This window comes from Galdieria sulphuraria, assembly GCF_000341285.1.
Source record: "Galdieria sulphuraria unplaced genomic scaffold scaf_10, whole genome shotgun sequence".
Taxonomy (NCBI): domain Eukaryota; phylum Rhodophyta; class Bangiophyceae; order Galdieriales; family Galdieriaceae; genus Galdieria; species Galdieria sulphuraria.
The window spans coordinates 95,776-113,883 of NW_005178465.1; the positions used below are offsets into that span (position 1 = coordinate 95,776).

The 18,108-nt window shown below is 39.8% G+C and overlaps 8 protein-coding genes across 9 annotated transcripts; 3 read left to right on the top strand and 5 right to left on the bottom strand.

Moving 5' to 3' along the window:
• On the bottom strand, nucleotides 1–805 carry Gasu_16090 (cytochrome b5). The gene is made up of 3 exons (XM_005707572.1): nucleotides 688–805; nucleotides 523–640; nucleotides 1–463 (listed from the first exon to the last, which is right to left on the bottom strand). The coding sequence occupies exons 1-3, from the start codon at nucleotides 721–723 to the stop codon at nucleotides 210–212; spliced, it is 408 nt and encodes a 135-aa protein (XP_005707629.1). The 5' UTR covers nucleotides 724–805; the 3' UTR covers nucleotides 1–209.
• A 250-nt stretch (nucleotides 806–1,055) lies between these two features.
• On the top strand, nucleotides 1,056–3,146 carry Gasu_16100 (glutamate decarboxylase). Of its 2 annotated transcripts, XM_005707573.1 has the most exons (10): nucleotides 1,056–1,248; nucleotides 1,298–1,326; nucleotides 1,378–1,456; nucleotides 1,513–1,737; nucleotides 1,801–1,941; nucleotides 1,988–2,227; nucleotides 2,281–2,332; nucleotides 2,388–2,702; nucleotides 2,753–2,964; nucleotides 3,014–3,146. In XM_005707573.1, the coding sequence occupies exons 1-10, from the start codon at nucleotides 1,096–1,098 to the stop codon at nucleotides 3,044–3,046; spliced, it is 1,479 nt and encodes a 492-aa protein (XP_005707630.1). In that variant the 5' UTR covers nucleotides 1,056–1,095; the 3' UTR covers nucleotides 3,047–3,146. The 2 variants fall into 2 exon arrangements, with proteins under 2 accessions (XP_005707630.1, XP_005707631.1); XM_005707574.1 differs by having other exon boundaries at nucleotides 2,753–3,146.
• Nucleotides 3,147–3,150: 4 nt separating this feature from the next.
• Nucleotides 3,151–6,175, bottom strand: Gasu_16110 (ATP-dependent RNA helicase). Its single transcript, XM_005707575.1, has 3 exons — nucleotides 5,593–6,175; nucleotides 3,281–5,542; nucleotides 3,151–3,230 (listed from the first exon to the last, which is right to left on the bottom strand). The coding sequence occupies exons 2-3, from the start codon at nucleotides 5,520–5,522 to the stop codon at nucleotides 3,181–3,183; spliced, it is 2,292 nt and encodes a 763-aa protein (XP_005707632.1). The 5' UTR covers nucleotides 5,523–5,542; nucleotides 5,593–6,175; the 3' UTR covers nucleotides 3,151–3,180.
• Nucleotides 6,176–6,275: 100 nt separating this feature from the next.
• Gasu_16120 (molecular chaperone DnaK) lies at nucleotides 6,276–8,416 on the top strand. The gene has a single exon (XM_005707576.1). The coding sequence runs from the start codon at nucleotides 6,331–6,333 to the stop codon at nucleotides 8,287–8,289; it is 1,959 nt and encodes a 652-aa protein (XP_005707633.1). The 5' UTR covers nucleotides 6,276–6,330; the 3' UTR covers nucleotides 8,290–8,416.
• Nucleotides 8,417–8,420: 4 nt separating this feature from the next.
• Nucleotides 8,421–9,615, bottom strand: Gasu_16130 (3'(2'), 5'-bisphosphate nucleotidase). The gene is made up of 3 exons (XM_005707577.1): nucleotides 9,433–9,615; nucleotides 8,512–9,378; nucleotides 8,421–8,468 (listed from the first exon to the last, which is right to left on the bottom strand). Exons 1-3 carry the CDS (start codon nucleotides 9,554–9,556, stop codon nucleotides 8,449–8,451), a joined length of 1,011 nt encoding a protein of 336 aa, XP_005707634.1. The 5' UTR covers nucleotides 9,557–9,615; the 3' UTR covers nucleotides 8,421–8,448.
• A 5-nt stretch (nucleotides 9,616–9,620) lies between these two features.
• Gasu_16140 (leukotriene-A4 hydrolase) lies at nucleotides 9,621–11,915 on the bottom strand. The gene is made up of 5 exons (XM_005707578.1): nucleotides 11,368–11,915; nucleotides 11,183–11,319; nucleotides 10,900–11,133; nucleotides 10,107–10,848; nucleotides 9,621–10,053 (listed from the first exon to the last, which is right to left on the bottom strand). The coding sequence occupies exons 1-5, from the start codon at nucleotides 11,857–11,859 to the stop codon at nucleotides 9,700–9,702; spliced, it is 1,959 nt and encodes a 652-aa protein (XP_005707635.1). The 5' UTR covers nucleotides 11,860–11,915; the 3' UTR covers nucleotides 9,621–9,699.
• A 1,715-nt stretch (nucleotides 11,916–13,630) lies between these two features.
• On the bottom strand, nucleotides 13,631–15,365 carry Gasu_16150 (26S proteasome regulatory subunit N3). The gene is made up of 2 exons (XM_005707579.1): nucleotides 15,171–15,365; nucleotides 13,631–15,119 (listed from the first exon to the last, which is right to left on the bottom strand). Exons 1-2 carry the CDS (start codon nucleotides 15,259–15,261, stop codon nucleotides 13,684–13,686), a joined length of 1,527 nt encoding a protein of 508 aa, XP_005707636.1. The 5' UTR covers nucleotides 15,262–15,365; the 3' UTR covers nucleotides 13,631–13,683.
• A 110-nt stretch (nucleotides 15,366–15,475) lies between these two features.
• Gasu_16160 (CCR4-NOT transcription complex subunit 3) lies at nucleotides 15,476–18,108 on the top strand. The gene has a single exon (XM_005707580.1). It carries the CDS (start codon nucleotides 15,513–15,515, stop codon nucleotides 17,673–17,675), a length of 2,163 nt encoding a protein of 720 aa, XP_005707637.1. The 5' UTR covers nucleotides 15,476–15,512; the 3' UTR covers nucleotides 17,676–18,108.

Sequence of the window (18,108 nt, forward strand, 5' to 3'; positions counted from 1 at the left end):
AGACTGCATTCATTGATATGGATCTCTATCATGATATAATCTCATAAGCTATTTCTATATTATACATAAATATCTATATTTGTGTGTATGTGTATATATATATATATATATATATAATGAATGTATGTATATATTCATAAGAGATAATTCACAACCACATTCTACTATTCCTCATCATAGTTTCCAATAGAAGATCCCCAAAAGTAGTTTCAAAAATGAAATAAAAGCAACAATACGGAAATAATTCCCACTAGCAATAACAACCAGTGGAAACTATCCAAAGTAGAAGCAGCCAACGTTCGCAAATACTTTCTCCAAATACTTGTCTCTGCAGTCTGTTTTAATAAACCGTCACATTCTAAAACACAGTCTCTGGTCACATAACCAATACAATAGTTTTGCAATAATTGTTGAGCTTCTTCAGGATGTCCTGCCTTTTCAAATTCCAATGTACCATCATCACCTATATTGGATACTATCAGATTATGTTGTTGTTAGGATGTACATTATGTAAGCTACTACCTGCATATTGTAACAGTATTTCGTCACCACCAGGATGCGTATCCAAAAATGAAGAGAGGTTGTATACTTTGCCGTGTACAATCACCCACAAGTCTTTACGAGTATGGTGCCTTGCAATCTGAGAAATATAGAGTCAAGTAGATAGTTTCTTATGATGATACATACCTGCTCTATGGTATAAATGTGTGTGTTGTCCTTCATGTACGACTCTTGCAATCAACAAAACTTTGTATAGTCTCCTCACCCTTCAATCATTCCCACCATGAAGAGGAATACACTCGTCATCCACGTGTGCCGTGCATGTCCTTGAAATGATCTGTTGTGTCGATGTTTGACTGTTGTCATCTTCTTCTTATTAAAGATATCATGAATTCATCTGTGATACTCAAAGTAATGGATATTATATTCAAAAAAAGATAGAGCCATAGATGACTGGGATATTCCTATTCCAACAATGAGATGTAATGAATATTCTTCATATATGTAATAAAGATAGAGGAGTGAAGGATGACTCAAAAGCAATTCTTTCTCTCTCCCCTCTTATTTTGGAATCATCAGACATTCCAGAAAATAATGCCTCTCCATCCAGTACACTCGAAGCCTTCTCAACAAAAGGATAATGAAGACTCACTATGTGGATCAGTATTTGCTTCAAGATACATGTCAAAGCCTATACCTACATATCGCATGCCTGAGGAAGCCATGCCACCAGAAGTGGCTTACCAGGTTGGTATCAACACTCGTATGCAGTTACTGAAATAAGACAAAAAACTAGTTGATTCACGAAGAATTGGCACTCGACGGGTATTGAAAGTTGATACTATAATCCTTTGTTGTTCAACGATGATAAATTAGGAATCCACAGTTGAACTTGGCGTCTTTTGTGACCGTATGGATGGAGCCCCAAGCAGACCGTCTTATGACTGAAAATATTGTATGCTATCTTTGCACTCAATGCTATTGAATATAGAGTTGTCGTTTCATGGTTAGGGTAAAAATTTTATTGACTTGGAAGAATACCCTTGTACTGCAGAGTTACAAAAGCGTTGTGTCAATATGATTGCACACCTCTTTCACGTACCTACAGAACAAGGTCAATCGGACTCTGTAGGCACAGCTACAGTAGGGAGTTCAGAAGCAATCATGTTGGCTGGTTTGGCTTTCAAGTGGCGATGGAAACAAGCAAGAAAACAAGCGGGATTGTCAACAGAAAAAGTATTTTGTGTAAAATGGTTCTCTGAATGAATCCTACTAACTCAAATATGTTGACAATCTTAGCCCAATCTTGTGATGGGATCCAATGTGCAAGTATGTTGGGAGAAGTTTTGTCGCTATTTTGAAGTAGAAGCACGTTATGTACCGGTATCGGAGAATCTTTTGATTATGGAACCAGAAAAAGCCATGTCCTATGTGGATGAGGTTTGTTTTGTTTTGTAGTCAACTAGTTGTAATGTTAGGGTTGTAGAATACCATCGGTGTTTGCAGCATTCTTGGAAGCACATATAATGGTGCATTTGAAGATGTGAAAAAACTAAATGACTGCCTTTGCAAGTTGAATGAAGAAAAAGGTTGGAACGTTCCTATTCATGTGGATGCAGCTTCTGGTGGTTTTATTGCACCTTTTCTTTATCCTGATTTGGTTTGGGACTTTCGTCTTCCTCTCGTACGTTCCATCAATGTTTCTGGACATAAATATGGCCTTGTGGTAAGTTGGTTTTGGAAACAAAAATGGGGACTAGAATGGATAATATTGACAAGTATCCTGGTGTGGGATGGGTTGTATGGAAGAGTCAAGAGGATTTACCACAAGGCAAGTGTATTGAAGGGAAGCGGTGATTGAATGCTCTCAATGTATGTTGTTATAGATTTGATATTTCATGTAAACTATTTGGGAGCAGATCAAGCTACATTTACTCTCAACTTTTCAAAAGGAGCGGGTCAGATAGTAGCACAGTATTATCAATTCATTCCCATGGGACAAAATGGATATAGAGCTGTGTTAAGTAACCTTCAAAAGATATGTCAGTATTTGAGAAAGAAAGTTGAAGAGAGTGGACGCTTTAGAGTTTATAGTGATGAAGTGAGCGTACCTTTGGTTGCCTTTGGTTTAAAAGAACCTCAAGCATATGATGAATTTGATATCTCACATCGTCTAAAGGAATATGGCTGGATCGTTCCAGGTATACGAAAATGTTGACTGATTTCCCAATGGTTTTTGACTCTTGTATAGCATATAATTTTCCTCCCAAGGCTGAACATATCAAAGTTCTTCGAGTAGTGATTCGTGAAACTTTTTCTAGAGATTTATGTGATATGTTATGGAGAGACTTGATGTGGACGTTGGAGGAATTGGACAGAAAAACTCCCGACTCTATACGTCACGGCAGAGAATTGCTGATGGAAAAGAATCGACAAAAGCACAAAGCATTTGCTCACGTGAAAGTAAGAGAGACAAAACTCGTGAAGACGTTCTTTTCTGAGTCTTGTTTAGAGTCAAAAACAAAAAACCAATGGAGTCTGTTAGTTTTGGGTTTATATTCGTTTAAAGTTTGTGTTGGTATTCCCATTTCTTAATACTTTACAATTGCAAAGCTTCTTCGTCTCGCTCCTCTGCCTTGTTTACTTGGTCTCGGTTCCTTTCGTCTTCCTTTTGACTTGCTAGATTTTGCAATTCTCTTTCTTTGCAACAATTCCTTCTTTTTCCGTTCCTTACGTATTTGCTCGGGTCTCTTCAACTCTTGTTTCGCTTTGCTCTCACCATTCTTTTTACGAATTATCCTGTTCACTTGTGCCAAACGAGTATTTTCAGGATCAGCTTCTTCTCCTATTGCCTGGATTCGAACTCTTGATTTGGACAACCATTTCATAAAGCGGGACTTGATAGAATCCGTCTCATTCTTCTTCTTGTTGTTGTCGTTATGGTCGAGCTTTGAAGATGCGTTGGAAGGATGAACGAACCTCTTTCTCTTTCTATCCCATAAAAGTCGTCTTCTTTGAGACTCTTCAGCGTCCGGATCATCTTGTACAACACTCAAAATTGAGTCCTTTAATGAATCCTTCATTCTTCCTTCTTGAACGACAGAAAGACCTTTTTCTCGAAAGTAGTTGACATTCCTCGATGAGGACTTTGAATATTGCATTCTTTCCTTGGCTAGTAGCATTTGTCGATGACTCATTTTCTTGCAACCAACCTCATTCTCTCCCATCTTGTTCCATTTTCTTATCGATGGGGATGATAATAACGACAAAGCTTCATCCTTGGATTGAAGATTCTCATGTTCATGATTATGGTTACGAAGGCTACCTTTGCAATTGTTAAAAGTGGGATCAACTACTGCCGTATGAGGACGCCATGATTTTAACTGTTGTACTACATTTTCCACTGTTTTACATTGGTTGTATTGCAAAGAGTTCATCAACCAAGGGTGTATCCATGGCTTACTATACATAGCAAGCATTTCTTTAGCTCTTTGAATGGATGCTGAACTTGCACAAGGCCGAATACGTTTATACTTTTCTGATCCATTCTTAGCTGCTTGGATTGCATACTGTAAGTCTGTTGAGGTTTCTATATCATTTCGAATGGTATCGACAAGAGGCGAAACTGATGCAGATGGAAGCAGACCATAAACATAGGAAGTATCTAGTAACGATTGTTCATCTCCAATATTCTCTATACCCTGGTTCTCTTCTGAAGCTACATGAAACTCTCTACTTAGGAACAAAAACAAGTCGAGTGAATAAGGAAGATCATCTGGAGTCACCAATGCCAAAATGACTCCAAAATGTCCAGCTCTCCCTGTTCGACCTGCACGATGCACAAACAGCTTTGGAGTCGGTGGCATATCAAAATGTACAACTACATCTAAAAAGGGAATATCTAATCCTCGCGCAGCTAAATCAGTTACCAAAAGGATAGGCACATGTCCATTTCGTAGATTTTCTACAGCCCGTTTTCTAGCAGTCGAATCCTTGTTGCCATGAATACCAGCTACAGGAATATTTTGTGATGATAACAACTGTTCCAAAAAATCTACTTGATGACGTGATGCTAGAAAAATAATGGTTTTCGGATATCCATTGGCACTGGATTGATTGCTAGAAACACTTGTAGGAAGTTTAGGAAGAACGTCCATAATCAAGTACAGTAAACTTGCCAATTTTTCCTCCTCTTGTACTCCAAAAAATGCAAGTGCTACATTTTGTGATATGATTTGTTCCAAATCCAAGCGTATCAAAACGGGGTCGAGCATGTTCAACTGCACAAAGTCAGCAAGCGCCTGTGGCAATGTTGCAGAAACCAACATCTTTTGACAAGTGTGAGAAACCCCAGATGAAGGGGAATCAAAAAATAAATCAACTAGTTGCCGAGTATTCTTTCCAAGATTACCTTCGAATAATCGGTCTGCTTCGTCAAAAACAATGGTCTCCACAGAGTGTAGACGAAGGTAGCTTACTTGATCCAGTATCTGTAACAGTCTTCCCGGAGTAGCAATAAGAGCGTCAGGATTGGTCGCAAGAGCGGCGAACTGACTTTCAAAAGGTTCCCCACCAACCAACAAACAAGCTTTCAGATTTGTTCCTTTTGCATATTTCTTAAAGAAACCAAAAGTCTGCATAGCCAACTCTCTGGTTGGAGAAATGACGACGCATCTTATTCCACTTACGAGCTTCGTACTAGTTCCAATACCTTCCTGATAAAGCTTGTTCAACGTTGGAAGAAGAAAAGCAGCAGTTTTTCCTGAACCAGTTCTAGCCATTATGATGGCATCTTTTCCTCGCAGCAAAGGAGGTATCGCCTTTCTTTGTACGGGGGTAGGAAAACTGTATCCCAAATGTCTCAGATTAGAAACCAAAGCATTGTTCAAACCAAGAGATTCAAAGCTTCCAGGACGTACAGTATGTTTCTTCTCCGCTTTCTTCTTTGAAAAGTCACGCGAACTTTGTTTTCGGTGTTGTCCACGTGAAGGAGTAGGCAGGTCGAAACCCACCAATTGCATTTTTCAATTGATTTTCACACCTTTCAGAATAGTTTAACTTTTCATGCAATTATGGTATACAGAGTGATACTGGAATAATAACGGTTCTTCAAGTAAGCGGATGTTGAATGAGCAGTATACGTTTGTGACTATTATGCAAGAAACAATGAAGAGCTTCTTCTAGCCAAAATCCTTTACAAGACAATATGCATTCTTTGAAGTGTATCCAGAGTTGAAACTTTTCAAGCTTTAGTTAACAAAAGGGAGGTTGTCACTGACAAGACAATGGTAACACTTTAAACAATAGAGCAGTCACCCAGTTCAATTTTTATGGAGGAGCGAATCTTATACGCTCTTAAAAAGTCGCAACGAGCGTTTGTTGGACCGTATACGACAAGAAGCGATCATATAATTCGTAAACCATGTTGTGGTCTCTAAAACACTGTTCTCTAACTCGAGTAACTTGCCCCGATAGTTTAACCCACCCGACGTGTAAAGCTTTCTATGCCAACGAGAATAAACAAGTGATACCGAGAGTGAAAGAAAAATTATTCTAGACGCAAGTCCCTAACATATCAACGGAACTTTGGAACATCACTTTCTATGAACATCATTCAACAATAGCTCCATGTTAAAGAATAATTGTGTACATAGAAGCTTCGAATGGATTGTGGCGCCATTCCACCGCATTTTTCCCCTCCTGTGGGCCGACCAGGACGGTCGATGGATCTAGAAGGTACGATTGGTATTTTAAATGAGCACCCATTCCCAAAGTTTCTCTTTAGATTAGAATTGTTGTTTCTGTTGTTTTTTTTGGTGTTGACAGACTATGACAAAGAAAGCTGTAGGTATCGACTTGGGAACGACTTATTCTTGTGTGGGAGTATGGATGAATGAGCGAGTGGAAATCATTCCTAACGACCAGGGAAACAGAACCACTCCTTCTTATGTCGCTTTCACGGACGAGGAGCGACTGATTGGAGACGCTGCAAAGAATCAAGTCGCTCTTAACCCACAGAACACTGTCTTTGACGCGAAACGCCTTATTGGTCGCAAGTTTTCTGATTCCTCAGTGCAAGCAGATATGAAACACTGGCCTTTCAAAGTGATCGCGAAGGACGGAGATAAGCCCTTCATTCAAGTAAATTACAAAGGGGAGACGAAGACCTTTGCTCCAGAGGAGATTTCTGCAATGGTTCTTCAAAAGATGAAGGAAACCGCCGAGGCATATCTGGGGGCAACAGTAACCGAAGCAGTTGTCACAGTACCTGCATACTTTAATGACTCCCAGAGACAGGCAACCAAGGATGCGGGTGCGATTGCAGGCTTGAACGTACTTCGAATCATCAATGAACCCACTGCAGCAGCTATTGCATATGGATTGGACAAGGAGGCCAAAGGTGAACGTCATGTGCTCATTTTTGACTTGGGTGGTGGCACATTTGACGTTTCTCTTTTATCTATTGATGAAGGTGTCTTTGAAGTAAAGGCAACTGCTGGAGATACTCACTTGGGAGGAGAAGATTTTGATAACAGGCTGGTTGACTATCTGGCAAAAGAGTTCAAACGAAAATATAACAAGGATATCACATCCAATCACCGCGCTATGAGAAGGCTTCGTACAGCTTGTGAGAGAGCTAAAAGAACCCTCTCAAGTGCAACCCAAACAACTATTGAAGTGGATTCTCTCTACGAAGGCATTGACTTTTACACCAGTATTACGAGAGCCAAGTTTGAAGACTTGTGTATGGATTTGTTCCGCAAGTGCATAGATCCCGTCGAGAGAGTTATTAAGGACTCTGGATTATCCAAGAGTCAAATTCATGATGTTGTTTTGGTAGGAGGTTCGACTCGAATTCCAAAAGTTCAACAACTTTTGCAAGACTTTTTCAATGGCAAGGAGCTTTGCAAGAGTATTAATCCAGATGAAGCAGTTGCGTATGGTGCAGCAGTACAGGCAGCAATCTTGACAGGAGATGCAAGTGAGAAGACAAAGGATCTCTTGCTACTTGATGTCACACCTTTGAGTCTTGGTATTGAGACTGCAGGCGGTGTAATGACCAAGTTAATCGAAAGAAATACTACTATTCCCACGAGAAAATCGCAAATATTTACTACCTATGCAGACAATCAACCTGCAGTTACTATTCAAGTGTATGAAGGAGAACGTGCTATGACAAAGGACAATAACTTGTTGGGACGATTTGACTTGACAGGAATACCGCCAATGCCACGGGGAGTACCTCAAATTGAGGTTACGTTTGATATTGATGCCAATGGTATCTTGAATGTCAGTGCAGTAGAGAAGAGTACCAATAAGAGCAATAAGATTACTATTACAAATGAAAAAGGACGTTTATCGCAAGAGGAAATTGAACGTATGGTTAAGGAAGCGGAACAGTACAAGGCGGAAGATGAGAAGCAGAAAGTTCGCATCGAAGCGAAGAATAGTCTTGAACAATATGCGTATAATCTGAGAAATACTATGCAAGAAGATAATGTAAAGAAGACGTTATCTGAGAGTGACCGTGAGACTTTGGAATCCAAAGTGAAGGAAACTTTAGAATGGATTGATACGCACATGGATTCATCAAAAGAAGAGTTTGAAGCAAAGCAGAAAGAATTGGAGCAAGTTGCTATGCCTATTATGTCTAAGCTATATCAGGGTGCAGAGGGAGCTGCCGGTGCTGCTGGAGCTGCAGCAGGGGGATTTGGTGGTGCTGCAGGTGGTGGAGCAAGCGGAGGAGATGGTTCCTCATCTGGTCCCAAAGTTGAAGAAGTTGACTAAGATTGATAATGGTTCTCTCGTATTTTCACAAAAGTAACGATATGAAATTTTTCTCTCTCCCCTATTGCCTAATGTAACAAATATTTGCTTTTGCTTGCAATAAAAGTTTTCTTATATTAGCTATTTGTGTTTATAATTGAAGAACATGTTTGACAACATTTAACACTGCATTATGTAATCTACCATTGGTTGCAATAATGCCACCTCTATTCAACAACTTACGTCCTTTGGAGAAATCCAAGACTTGTCCAAAGCCATCTGTCACCATTCCACCAGCTTCGCGAATAATGATCGAACCAGCTGCATGATCCCACACATTTTCTTGATAGCCTTCCTTTGGAAACCGAAAGTAAATCGAAGCTTCCCCTCTTGCCACAACACCATACTTGCATTGACTATCCATACGAACAGAAGGGTTATTTACACCGAGTATCTTGGCAATTTCTAATGACAACTCATGAGAAGAATGCCCAGGTTCCCATGACTCACAAAAAGTTGCCCAAGCAGGGTCACTCACATCAGACACTCGAATGGGATAACTTTCAGCTCCACGTTCTATTTCTTGGACAAAAGCTCCAACACCTTGTGCAGCATGAAAAATACATCCAACTTTATGGCTATTAGGTGGTACTGAAGCCAACGGCAAATTGGGACAACCAAGAATACCTACTCGAATAGCACCATCCTTCAAAAGCGCAAGCGCTATACAATATTGGTCACCTCTAAGAAAGCCTTTGGTGCCGTCGATAGGGTCCAACAACCAGGTACGTTCGTTTGTACCCATATGACGGTTACCCAAGTCCAACAAGTCACAAACCTCTGAATCCGTTAGTTGCTCGTCGATGGAAAGAACGGAGTTAACAGCGTCTGTAACATCTTTTAAGAGCTTTTCATCTTTTCTCAAAGCAGTGGAGTCTTCTTCTGCAATAAAATGGTCGTTGGGAAAAGCACGGGTGATCCAGTGAATCACGAGTGCCTGAACTGCAAAATCTGCAATACTGACAGGACTATTGTCTGACTTGGTGATGACCGATTCTTGTACTAATCGTTTTTGTAACTTGGAACTGAGCTTACAAGCCAAACATAACGCTTGTGGACGAGGTCAACTAGATAATAACAACCAATATGAATATAAAAACTCACCACATATAGCTACTTGTCTTTCTGCTAACCAACTGGGGGCGTATAAGCTTTTATCCAACTTGTTAAAAGCCATAGAGGAAGAAGCCTCCTCCTCATCATTTTGTAGAGAATCTTTACCTTTCATTGCTCTCCTTTTTATTGGATTGGAGGAGATGGCAAGAATTGTTGACAATCTTCTTCTTCTTCTTTTTTGTCTCTCTTTTTCTCACAACATTTTTTCTATACACACACAAACACAGAAGACACCCTATATCGTAGTCCAAATAATCAATTCTCTATCAACTCCAAGTCTCTTGCAATCAACTTTACTGCAATACTATGATAACGATGACGATTCTCTTCAAATGTCTTTAAAGCCAAGTCGCCTCGGGGATAAATATAATAAAGGTCCTTGTAAATAGGACGAATATATTTCATTCTTCCTTGTGAAGTGATGAAATCGATGGCATTCTCTACAGAAGGTTCATAATGGTTTCGCAACGACACTCTCAACCAAATAAAACGAACTTCCGCATTTCGACTCCATCGACCTTGCGAAAACCGAATTTGGAAATCCAGTTTCTTTACAGCTTCGTAAGTAAGCTTATCACTCGCAAGTAGATGATTTAAAAATACAACCATCTTTCAAAACAATGTGCTTCAGTTTATAAAAAAAGTCATTCATCTTTCCTTACCTGGGTTGTTTCCCATTCCTCAACATCGTGCCAAGTGAGCATCTCACATTGGGTATCTAAACACTGTTGTGCCAATTGACGTGCATGATTCACTAAGCTCAAATCGAAACTTGCATACTCCGGTGGTTCACCAGTACCATATAACCACGTATTCCAATCAAAGTTACTGAGCTCAATGCGATTTTGGGAGTCAAAGTTGGCATCAGGAAATAGAGCATCGAAATATTCAGAAAAATAGGAAACAAATTCATCCGTCGTGATGCTCTGAAACTTGAAATGCTCAAAATAAGAACGAAGAAAACGAAGCAAACGTTCTTCTCCACCAATTTCACGTTCCAACTTTAACAACATATTGAAACCTTTCTCGGCAGGAATAACACTAAAAGAGTCATCTGGATCAAATTGTGAATGGACAATAGGAACAAGACGAGTATAATTGTGCTCTTCGCCATAAAAATGAATAGCTTCTTGTAAAGCATCTCGACCTATACTCGCTTCTAAACCAAAAAAGGCATCCACTTTCGCACGACTGGGATTCTGACTATGCAAAACACGGGCAATAATTTTCCTGGCAAGGTAAGTTGCAATACCATCATTCAACCAAAGATGTTCCCAACTTGCACAAGTTACTAAATTTCCACTCCAAGAGTGAGCAATTTCATTGATAATAACATATACAAGAGAACGATCCCCAACAAGGAGAGTGGAAGTAACAAAAGCTAAACATGGATTTTCCATGCCCCTTTTGAATAAAATAAAAAACAGAGAAAGGAATTCACAAAGCTTTACTTACCCGTATGGAAAAAAAGGAGGAAGACATAATAAATCATATCTCGACCACAAATAAAAGCCTGCAATCGACTCTGCAGTTTTAAGAAATTGTTCTGTCGATCCAAACTCAAAACAAGCACTTTCAATTATTTCCGGTTCCGACCAAATACGACAGCGTTCCGATAGTTCTTGAGATTCGAAATCACCAACGGCTAATGAGACCAAATAGGAAGGTACTGGAATAGATTGTTCAAAGCTAATAAGAAGAATGAATCCATTCAACACTTGTATATAACCATACATACCGATAAATATTTTGAAGTTTTCCCTTTGCCGTCTCAAAATGTTCCTTTTCATTGACAAGTATGCCACTCATGATAGCTTTAAAACCTGCAGGCACAGATACCGTAGCAAGATAGGGTGCCTTTACACTTGGCGAATCCTAAGAACATTTTTCAACCGCAAACTATAGTGTCCTCAAAAGTCTAACCTGGCAAGGAAATAAAGATCTTGCGTGAATGGGTTGCGACTGAGTGAACAAATACGGCGATTTGCCACTGACAGTTTGTTCAGGGCTCAACCAGCCACAACAGGAACCAGCTGGATGCTTTTCCACCTCCGAACTAGTTTCATAAGTAACAGCAATTTCAATCAAATGTTCTTGCGCCACTGGCATATCCAAGAAAATCTTCAAAATGTCTCCAAATTTGCCTCCTTTCACTTCTATAAAATCTAACTGCTTTCTGGTGGTAGTGTTTTCTACGTTTCCTATCTTCAAACCACGAATGTCCAAAGTTATAGGTGCATCTGCATCCATCCTTAGACACTCCAAAACGATGCGAGCGACACCGCGAATATGGCGCTGAAATGGGTCGACATCGAGTTCCAACGTAAGTTTGCGAGTAAAATATCGGGTTATATCTGAATAGGTACAAGCGTCACAAACTTGAAGAGGTGGATGAACAACAATATTTTGTGTCATAACTCTTCAAGTCTTTTTCGGACTAGCGTGGTTAACGAACGGGTCGGCACCCCTTCTTCAGTCACCACCGATGTGAGAATATGGACAACGACGAAAAGGAATTTTATCTCCCCCTGTTGGAGATCCTTCTCGTCTCAAGTGGAATCCACAGTAACATGATTGGACGGTTTCCAGTTGTAGAAAATCCACTAAGATGGCATAAAAATGTTTTCTTGGCATATAGAATCAACCTAAGCAGTTGAGGGGGAGAGAAAAAATATATGTTGAGCATGACGAGTTGTTAAAAGTAAGATTGTGTTGGTTGCCTTTCTTCTCACTGACTCCAGCAGGTTTGAAATATCTTTTTTTCTATAAAAGAGATAGTCGAAGAGAAACTATTCAGCACCTCTGACAATGATTTTTTAGAAGAGAATTCTCAAATGTAGTTGAAAAGTGTTCATATGCTATTCCCAAAAAAGATATATTTGTTAGCGTTGTCATCAAAGGTGAACACTCAGGATTCGCTGAACAAACGGTCTCCATGAATAAAACAGTGAAGTTTGATGGTTGACCTAATATCTTCTTCTTATCTATACAGTATTATGATATAACTCAAAACTCTTTTGGGAAGGTTCTCGATATTCACAAGTAACGTTCACGCAATAAAACCCAATCATTCTTTCACGAAAAGTTTCTTAGAAACCTTATGAAGAAAAAGTAGACAAATCCACGGTAACATGACCTATTTATGCATGACAACATGTTTTAAAAGTTTCCACAGGCCAACAGAAAATAGAAACAACTCAAGTTCTTGATATAGCAACTACACCAAATGTTGTGCTTGCAACCCAAAAATATATCAACTTGCGACACATTCAAGTCCTTATTTTGGACAGTTGTCCAAACATTTGAGACAGTGAAGAAACCCACTCCCGTATATTATTATTTAAGAGTGCTTTCCAATAAAAGAAAGTGAGCTCCTAAGAAATGGTCCATCACTCAAAAAATGAGCTTTTTCTTACTGAAAAAAAATTCCCGTTTCCTGACGGCCGGAATCGAACCAGCGACCACTCGATAACTATGTCATTCTCGACTTCCAATTAGTTGGGTTTTCCCACTACAGTCGAATGCTCTACCAAGGGCTCAGGATGATTCGATGTTCGTGCCTACTGAGCTACGTCAGGAAATCTATCAGTAAGGGTCCTTTCAGAACTATAAAGTGAGGTTCTATGAACAATTCATTCTTCCTATAGGTTCTCTTTCTCCCTCCGCTCTCTCTCGTTTTGAAGAAAGAAAATAGCTTACGTGCTGCAACAAATACAACTTTGATCATACAAATTTTGAAACCTCTCCAGAAAAACTTTCCACTGTATGAATAAATGGAAGATTGATAGCTCTAGTTCGCCCAAGATAGTCTTTATCTATGCTGACCCTCATTTTCGGGGAAATTTCCAAAAATTCAATCTACACGAGGATCATCATCTTCTTGTGAAAGACAGTCCGGAAGTATTGAACGTGAAATACTTATCGAAACTCAAAGTAGGAAGTTTAGAAAGGATAGGCGATAAAGTCCATTTTTGACTTTCAACTTGTGTGTCCATCCAACACAGATTCAACAAAATACTTGAGATCATTTGTAGAAAACAAAAATTCCACAAAAGGCGATCATGCATCGTCGTCACAAGATACAAAATAAACATCTACAACAAAGTGATGAAGGATCTGTAAAATAAGAGTGAAGGTGGCGTAGCTCAATCATGTGACCAGAACAACGACAAGTCTCCATCATGTCAAACAAACTGATACAACGCACCAATAGTATTTTATTGTCCAACAAAATCACATTCAAAGAATATCGTCATCTTCCTCATCTTCCTCTGCCAGAGTATGGGCTAATTCCTGTTCTTCCTTTAATCTCTCTCGACGTTCTTCTAAGGTTTCGATGTCTTTTTTATCATTTTCCGGAAATCTCATTGCTCGAACAGTTTCATTGTGAATATCCAAACAGAATCGAATACGTTCATGGAAAGAATGCTGTGGTTCCATAGTCGCATAAAGGTACGTAGACTCTCGAGACTCAATATAACCTTCCTTGTGATAGATAACAGCATCAATAACACCATCTCGAATCGCTTTTGCAACAATAAACTCAGCATCTCGCGCAGTGTCCAAATTCAACGACTTGCGTATATCTTCAATAGAAATTCGAGAATATGCGACTGTAAGCCGCTTCAAACCTGCTTTTATCACATTTTGACGCAATCGAGTTACCAGAGACGCTGTTCCATCTCGTTCAAAAAATGGGTAAAAGTTATCGACGACTTGTTGGAAATAATGAAGGTCTCCATTTTTCACTCCACGAGCCAACTGCAAATAGGGTCCAAGTTCTTTTTGCATTCCTTCTTGTAGGAAAATCCTTCTTTCCGGTACTTCTCCCGTAAGCAACTGTACAAGGACTGCAAACTTTTGAGCTTGTGTGCGAAAACCAAGTGCAATATTTTGTGGTGCCTTTCGAAGTGCCTGAAGTAAACACCGCATGGCGTCACTATAGTCAAGTTGTATACAACGAATGCGACCCAAATAATAAAAGTACCGCGCCAGTTGATTATTACTTCTAGTTGCTGGGAACTTGGTCCGACTTACGAGTTTATCAGCTTGGTCATAGAGACGATAGTTGATATAGTTTCTCAACAATAAGTTTAGAAGCATTGCCTGACCTGCATAGTCGTGTCGCAGTACCGCTGTAGCGTGTGCTGCCAAAAGTGCTTCTCGAATATCTCTCAACTTGCCTGTACGTTCGTGCGCAAGGGACCAAAAATAATAACCTCTAGCCGAGATTTCGTCCAAAGTTCTACGATTAAAACCCTTCAAATATGTAACTAGCTTTGTGGTGCAATCGAGTGCCTCTTGCTTTTTCCCTAGGTCCACTAGATGGGCACTTGCAAGTAAATAAAGAAAAGCAATTATTTCAGGAAGCAGCGTCTCAGTACTCTCTCCAGTACCTTTTCTATGCTGCTTTTCCTCGCGTCGAACGTCGACTTCCATGGCACGACCGTTTTCGTCCATATGGGAACCACTTTCTGGAAGAAACCTCAAAAGTGATTGGAGCAGCGCCGATGAAGAGGAAGATCTGTTCTGTATTTGTTCTTGGATCACTTGATAGAGAATTTGTTCATTCAACTGTTTACGAATCCTTGTAAAATGACGCAAAACACGTGAAATAAGTCTAAGTTCTTTGGTTAACACTGCAACTTCTAACAGGGCCAAATTCTTCCTCAGTCCTTGAACAAGGTTATCCTAAAAGTGTGTAAAAAATAAATATAGCTACTTACCGGTGAGGACACTGTCAAGGTCATTGGGCTCTTTCGTGGAGTCTACCATACCATTCAAGTTGCCTTGGTCCATAGGCACTGCAGTTGCCATGACGTTGTGTCAACAATTCTCCCGTTATTCTCCTAATTCTATAAGGAAAATGTCAAACACAATGGAAATAAAAAACTTGGATATTGATCAATAATCACTCTCTACAAATAGCTAAATACCAAATACTCTAAAGTTCTGTTGTAGCCCTTCTGTTGACAAATAGAGCTTTTCCACTTGGAAGCATGAGAGAAAGATATTCCATGAACAAAATAACTTCTTATTTGATTGATTGATTGATCGATTTGCGTTCCATGACCAACCGAAAGTTACAAGCAGAAATAGACAAGGTGTTGAGAAAAGTTGAAGAAGGTGCTACTCAGTTTGAAGAAATATGGTTAAAGGTTTACGATTCTTCTTCCTTTGCACAAAAGGAGAAACATGAAAACGACTTGAAAAGGGAGATTAAAAAGCTTCAGAGATTGCGCGACCAGTTGAAAGTGTGGCAGAATGACTCTTCGATAAAAGACAAAAGCAAGATTGACGCGTCAAGAAAACTTATTGAAGAGAAAATGGAAAAGTTCAAGGTTTGTGAGAGGGAAACTAAGACCAAAGCTTTTTCCAAAGAGGGGCTTTCCTTAGACAGGACGGATCCGAAGAACAGAGAAAAGCAAAGGATACGTGAATGGGTAACGGAATGTATCAATTCCCTTCGTGTACAGTGCGATACGATGGAAGCTGAAGTAGAGTCGTTGTCCAAGTCGAAGAAGAAGAAGGGAGACAACGAGAAACTCGCTTCATTGACTCACCGACTTACTCGTCACCGTTATCATATTGATATGTTGGAACGGCTACTAAGAGCTGTGGATAACGAGAACGTTTCTTTTGAGGATGCAGCAGAATTGAAGGAAAGTGTGGAATATTATGTATATAATAATGACGACCCAGACTTTGTAGAGGACACCAGCGTTTACGAATCTTTGAACTTGGAAAAAGCTATCAACGTTATGCCTGCTTCAACTATTTCGTTAGAAAGTGGAATTATTTGCAAACCTGAAGATTCGAGCTCTTCAAGAACTTCAGAAGAGCTTACAGGGAAGACGAAAGCTACTGTGACGGACACAAGTGCTTCTCATTCGTCGAATCAAAAGATTTCAAGCACACAGCAGCCAACCGGAAATAAGGAAGTTTCTCCGAAAACAATTCTTTCCACAAAGGATAGCAACAATAATAACAAAGGAGTTGGAAGTTCACCTCGTCCAAGTCAACCTTTTACAGCAAAGAACTATGCGGCGACCAAGAACAGCGGAACAAGTAATCCAGCAGCTACTAGTTCTCGTTCAGAAGGGAACGTATCTGTATCCAGCGCTTGGGGAAATGTTATCAATGCTGCAGGCAAATCACTAAACTCCGTAAACCAGTCGTTGAAGACTAGTCCTCCCAGAAGACCTTTTGCAGCTGCAGTGCTTGAAGGATTGCAGTCTTCTAAGAAGGACGAACGTTCTTCCTCTTCCGAAACTCCTGAAGAAGAGAATTTTTCTGTACAGAAACAGAATTCATTTGGGTATTCTACAGCAAACAAGTCTTCCTTTGCAGAATCAGAGAAGAAGGATGAAACAGGAAAGTTTTCCTCTCAGGTGAAGTTGGATCGATCCGCGAATTCCTCAAAATGGGTTCCACGCTCACAGGCATTGTCCTCCAGTGAAGAGTCGATAAAACTGGCAAACAGAAAGACGAAACAAAGGATGGACGAGAATGTATCAAGCACATTAGGTCAAGAAGGTAGTGCTGAAGTTTCTGCTGAAGTATCGGAAGGAACACCGACACTTTCAGGATCGAATGATAGTGATCGCTCGGATGGAGGAAAGGAAGTGGCAAGTAGTAGACTGTCTATGAGTTCTTCTCCAAGTAGTCCCAGTATTCAAGGTTCTTATCCTCCGAGCAAGCACTCGACTCCGTTTATCCAAAATGACACTAGTTTGACGGAAGGAGTTTTAGGTGGTGCATTTCGTCAAGAAGAAAGAGCTGCTACTCAAACTCTGTTAGATGCATCTTTGCGTTGTATGCCGGAACCTTTAGATGTTGATTTGCCAAAGAATTACATTCCTAGAAATCCCAGCAAATATGTTCCAACCTGTTTTCCCACTGCTCCTCCTCCTATGTTATTGAGTCCTTCATTATTTCAACATTTTGACACAGATACGCTATTTTTTATCTTTTATTTTCAGCCTGGAACCTATCAACAATATTTAGCGGCGAAAGAGTTGAAGAGACAGTCTTGGAGGTTTCATCGTAAATATATGACTTGGTTCCAACGACATGAGGAGCCTCAAGTGGTTGAAAGTGATTATGAACAAGGCACTTATGTATATTTTGACTATGCTTTGAATGATGACGCTGGATGGTGTCAAAGGATTAAATCAGAGTTTACTTTTGAATATGCTTACTTAGAAGACGAGTTACCCATAGATTCCTGATAACTGTGATTGGGATACTTCATATATCAACTTTTGAGTATCTACGAAGCATTCAATAAATAGATAGTCACTGACAAGTTTCCAAGTTGCTTGGAAAAAAAGCTTGTTTCCCCTATTTCTCACACGACCGAAACCAGTGGAGTAGTAGAATATAAGTTGTCGTTTTCCTACTTGACACTTAAAACTGTATACGAGTGTTCAACACATGGCAACTACACGAGTATCACCTGTCTATCATGGACACTAGAACAAGACTCCGAGAACCGATGATAAAACAAAACAGATCATAACCTTGACTTTCACAATGAATTTTGATCCAAAGCTGACATGTCATTCAGTAGAAGCAAATGATTATTGTACCACTTGGCATTTCACACATCAAAGGAGTGGTCGGGAATTTCATATCTCAACCGATAAAAAATCTTTCCGTTGG

Coding starts and splice junctions, on each gene's coding strand:
- Gasu_16120 (XM_005707576.1), top strand. CDS start 6,331: ATGACAAAGAAAGCTGTAGGTATCGACTTGGGAACGACTTATTCTTGT.
- Gasu_16100 (XM_005707574.1), top strand. CDS start 1,096: ATGCCTCTCCATCCAGTACACTCGAAGCCTTCTCAACAAAAGGATAAT. Junction 1,457..1,512: donor GTCTTATGACTGAAAATATT/GTATGCTATCTT, acceptor TTTCATGGTTAG/GGTAAAAATTTTATTGACTT. Junction 2,228..2,280: donor GACATAAATATGGCCTTGTG/GTAAGTTGGTTT, acceptor AATATTGACAAG/TATCCTGGTGTGGGATGGGT.
- Gasu_16160 (XM_005707580.1), top strand. CDS start 15,513: ATGACCAACCGAAAGTTACAAGCAGAAATAGACAAGGTGTTGAGAAAA.
- Gasu_16150 (XM_005707579.1), bottom strand. CDS start 15,261: ATGGCAACTGCAGTGCCTATGGACCAAGGCAACTTGAATGGTATGGTA. Junction 15,120..15,170: donor CCTTGACAGTGTCCTCACCG/GTAAGTAGCTAT, acceptor ACCTTGTTCAAG/GACTGAGGAAGAATTTGGCC.
- Gasu_16130 (XM_005707577.1), bottom strand. CDS start 9,556: ATGAAAGGTAAAGATTCTCTACAAAATGATGAGGAGGAGGCTTCTTCC. Junction 9,379..9,432: donor AAGACAAGTAGCTATATGTG/GTGAGTTTTTAT, acceptor CTCGTCCACAAG/CGTTATGTTTGGCTTGTAAG. Junction 8,469..8,511: donor CTTGGATTTCTCCAAAGGAC/GTAAGTTGTTGA, acceptor AACCAATGGTAG/ATTACATAATGCAGTGTTAA.
- Gasu_16110 (XM_005707575.1), bottom strand. CDS start 5,522: ATGCAATTGGTGGGTTTCGACCTGCCTACTCCTTCACGTGGACAACAC. Junction 3,231..3,280: donor GATAATTCGTAAAAAGAATG/GTGAGAGCAAAG, acceptor CAAATACGTAAG/GAACGGAAAAAGAAGGAATT.
- Gasu_16090 (XM_005707572.1), bottom strand. CDS start 723: ATGAAGGACAACACACACATTTATACCATAGAGCAG. Junction 641..687: donor ACATTTATACCATAGAGCAG/GTATGTATCATC, acceptor TATATTTCTCAG/ATTGCAAGGCACCATACTCG. Junction 464..522: donor AATACTGTTACAATATGCAG/GTAGTAGCTTAC, acceptor TATCCAATATAG/GTGATGATGGTACATTGGAA.
- Gasu_16140 (XM_005707578.1), bottom strand. CDS start 11,859: ATGACACAAAATATTGTTGTTCATCCACCTCTTCAAGTTTGTGACGCT. Junction 10,849..10,899: donor CCTCCTTTTTTTCCATACGG/GTAAGTAAAGCT, acceptor TTTATTCAAAAG/GGGCATGGAAAATCCATGTT. Junction 10,054..10,106: donor AGGAATGGGAAACAACCCAG/GTAAGGAAAGAT, acceptor TTGTTTTGAAAG/ATGGTTGTATTTTTAAATCA.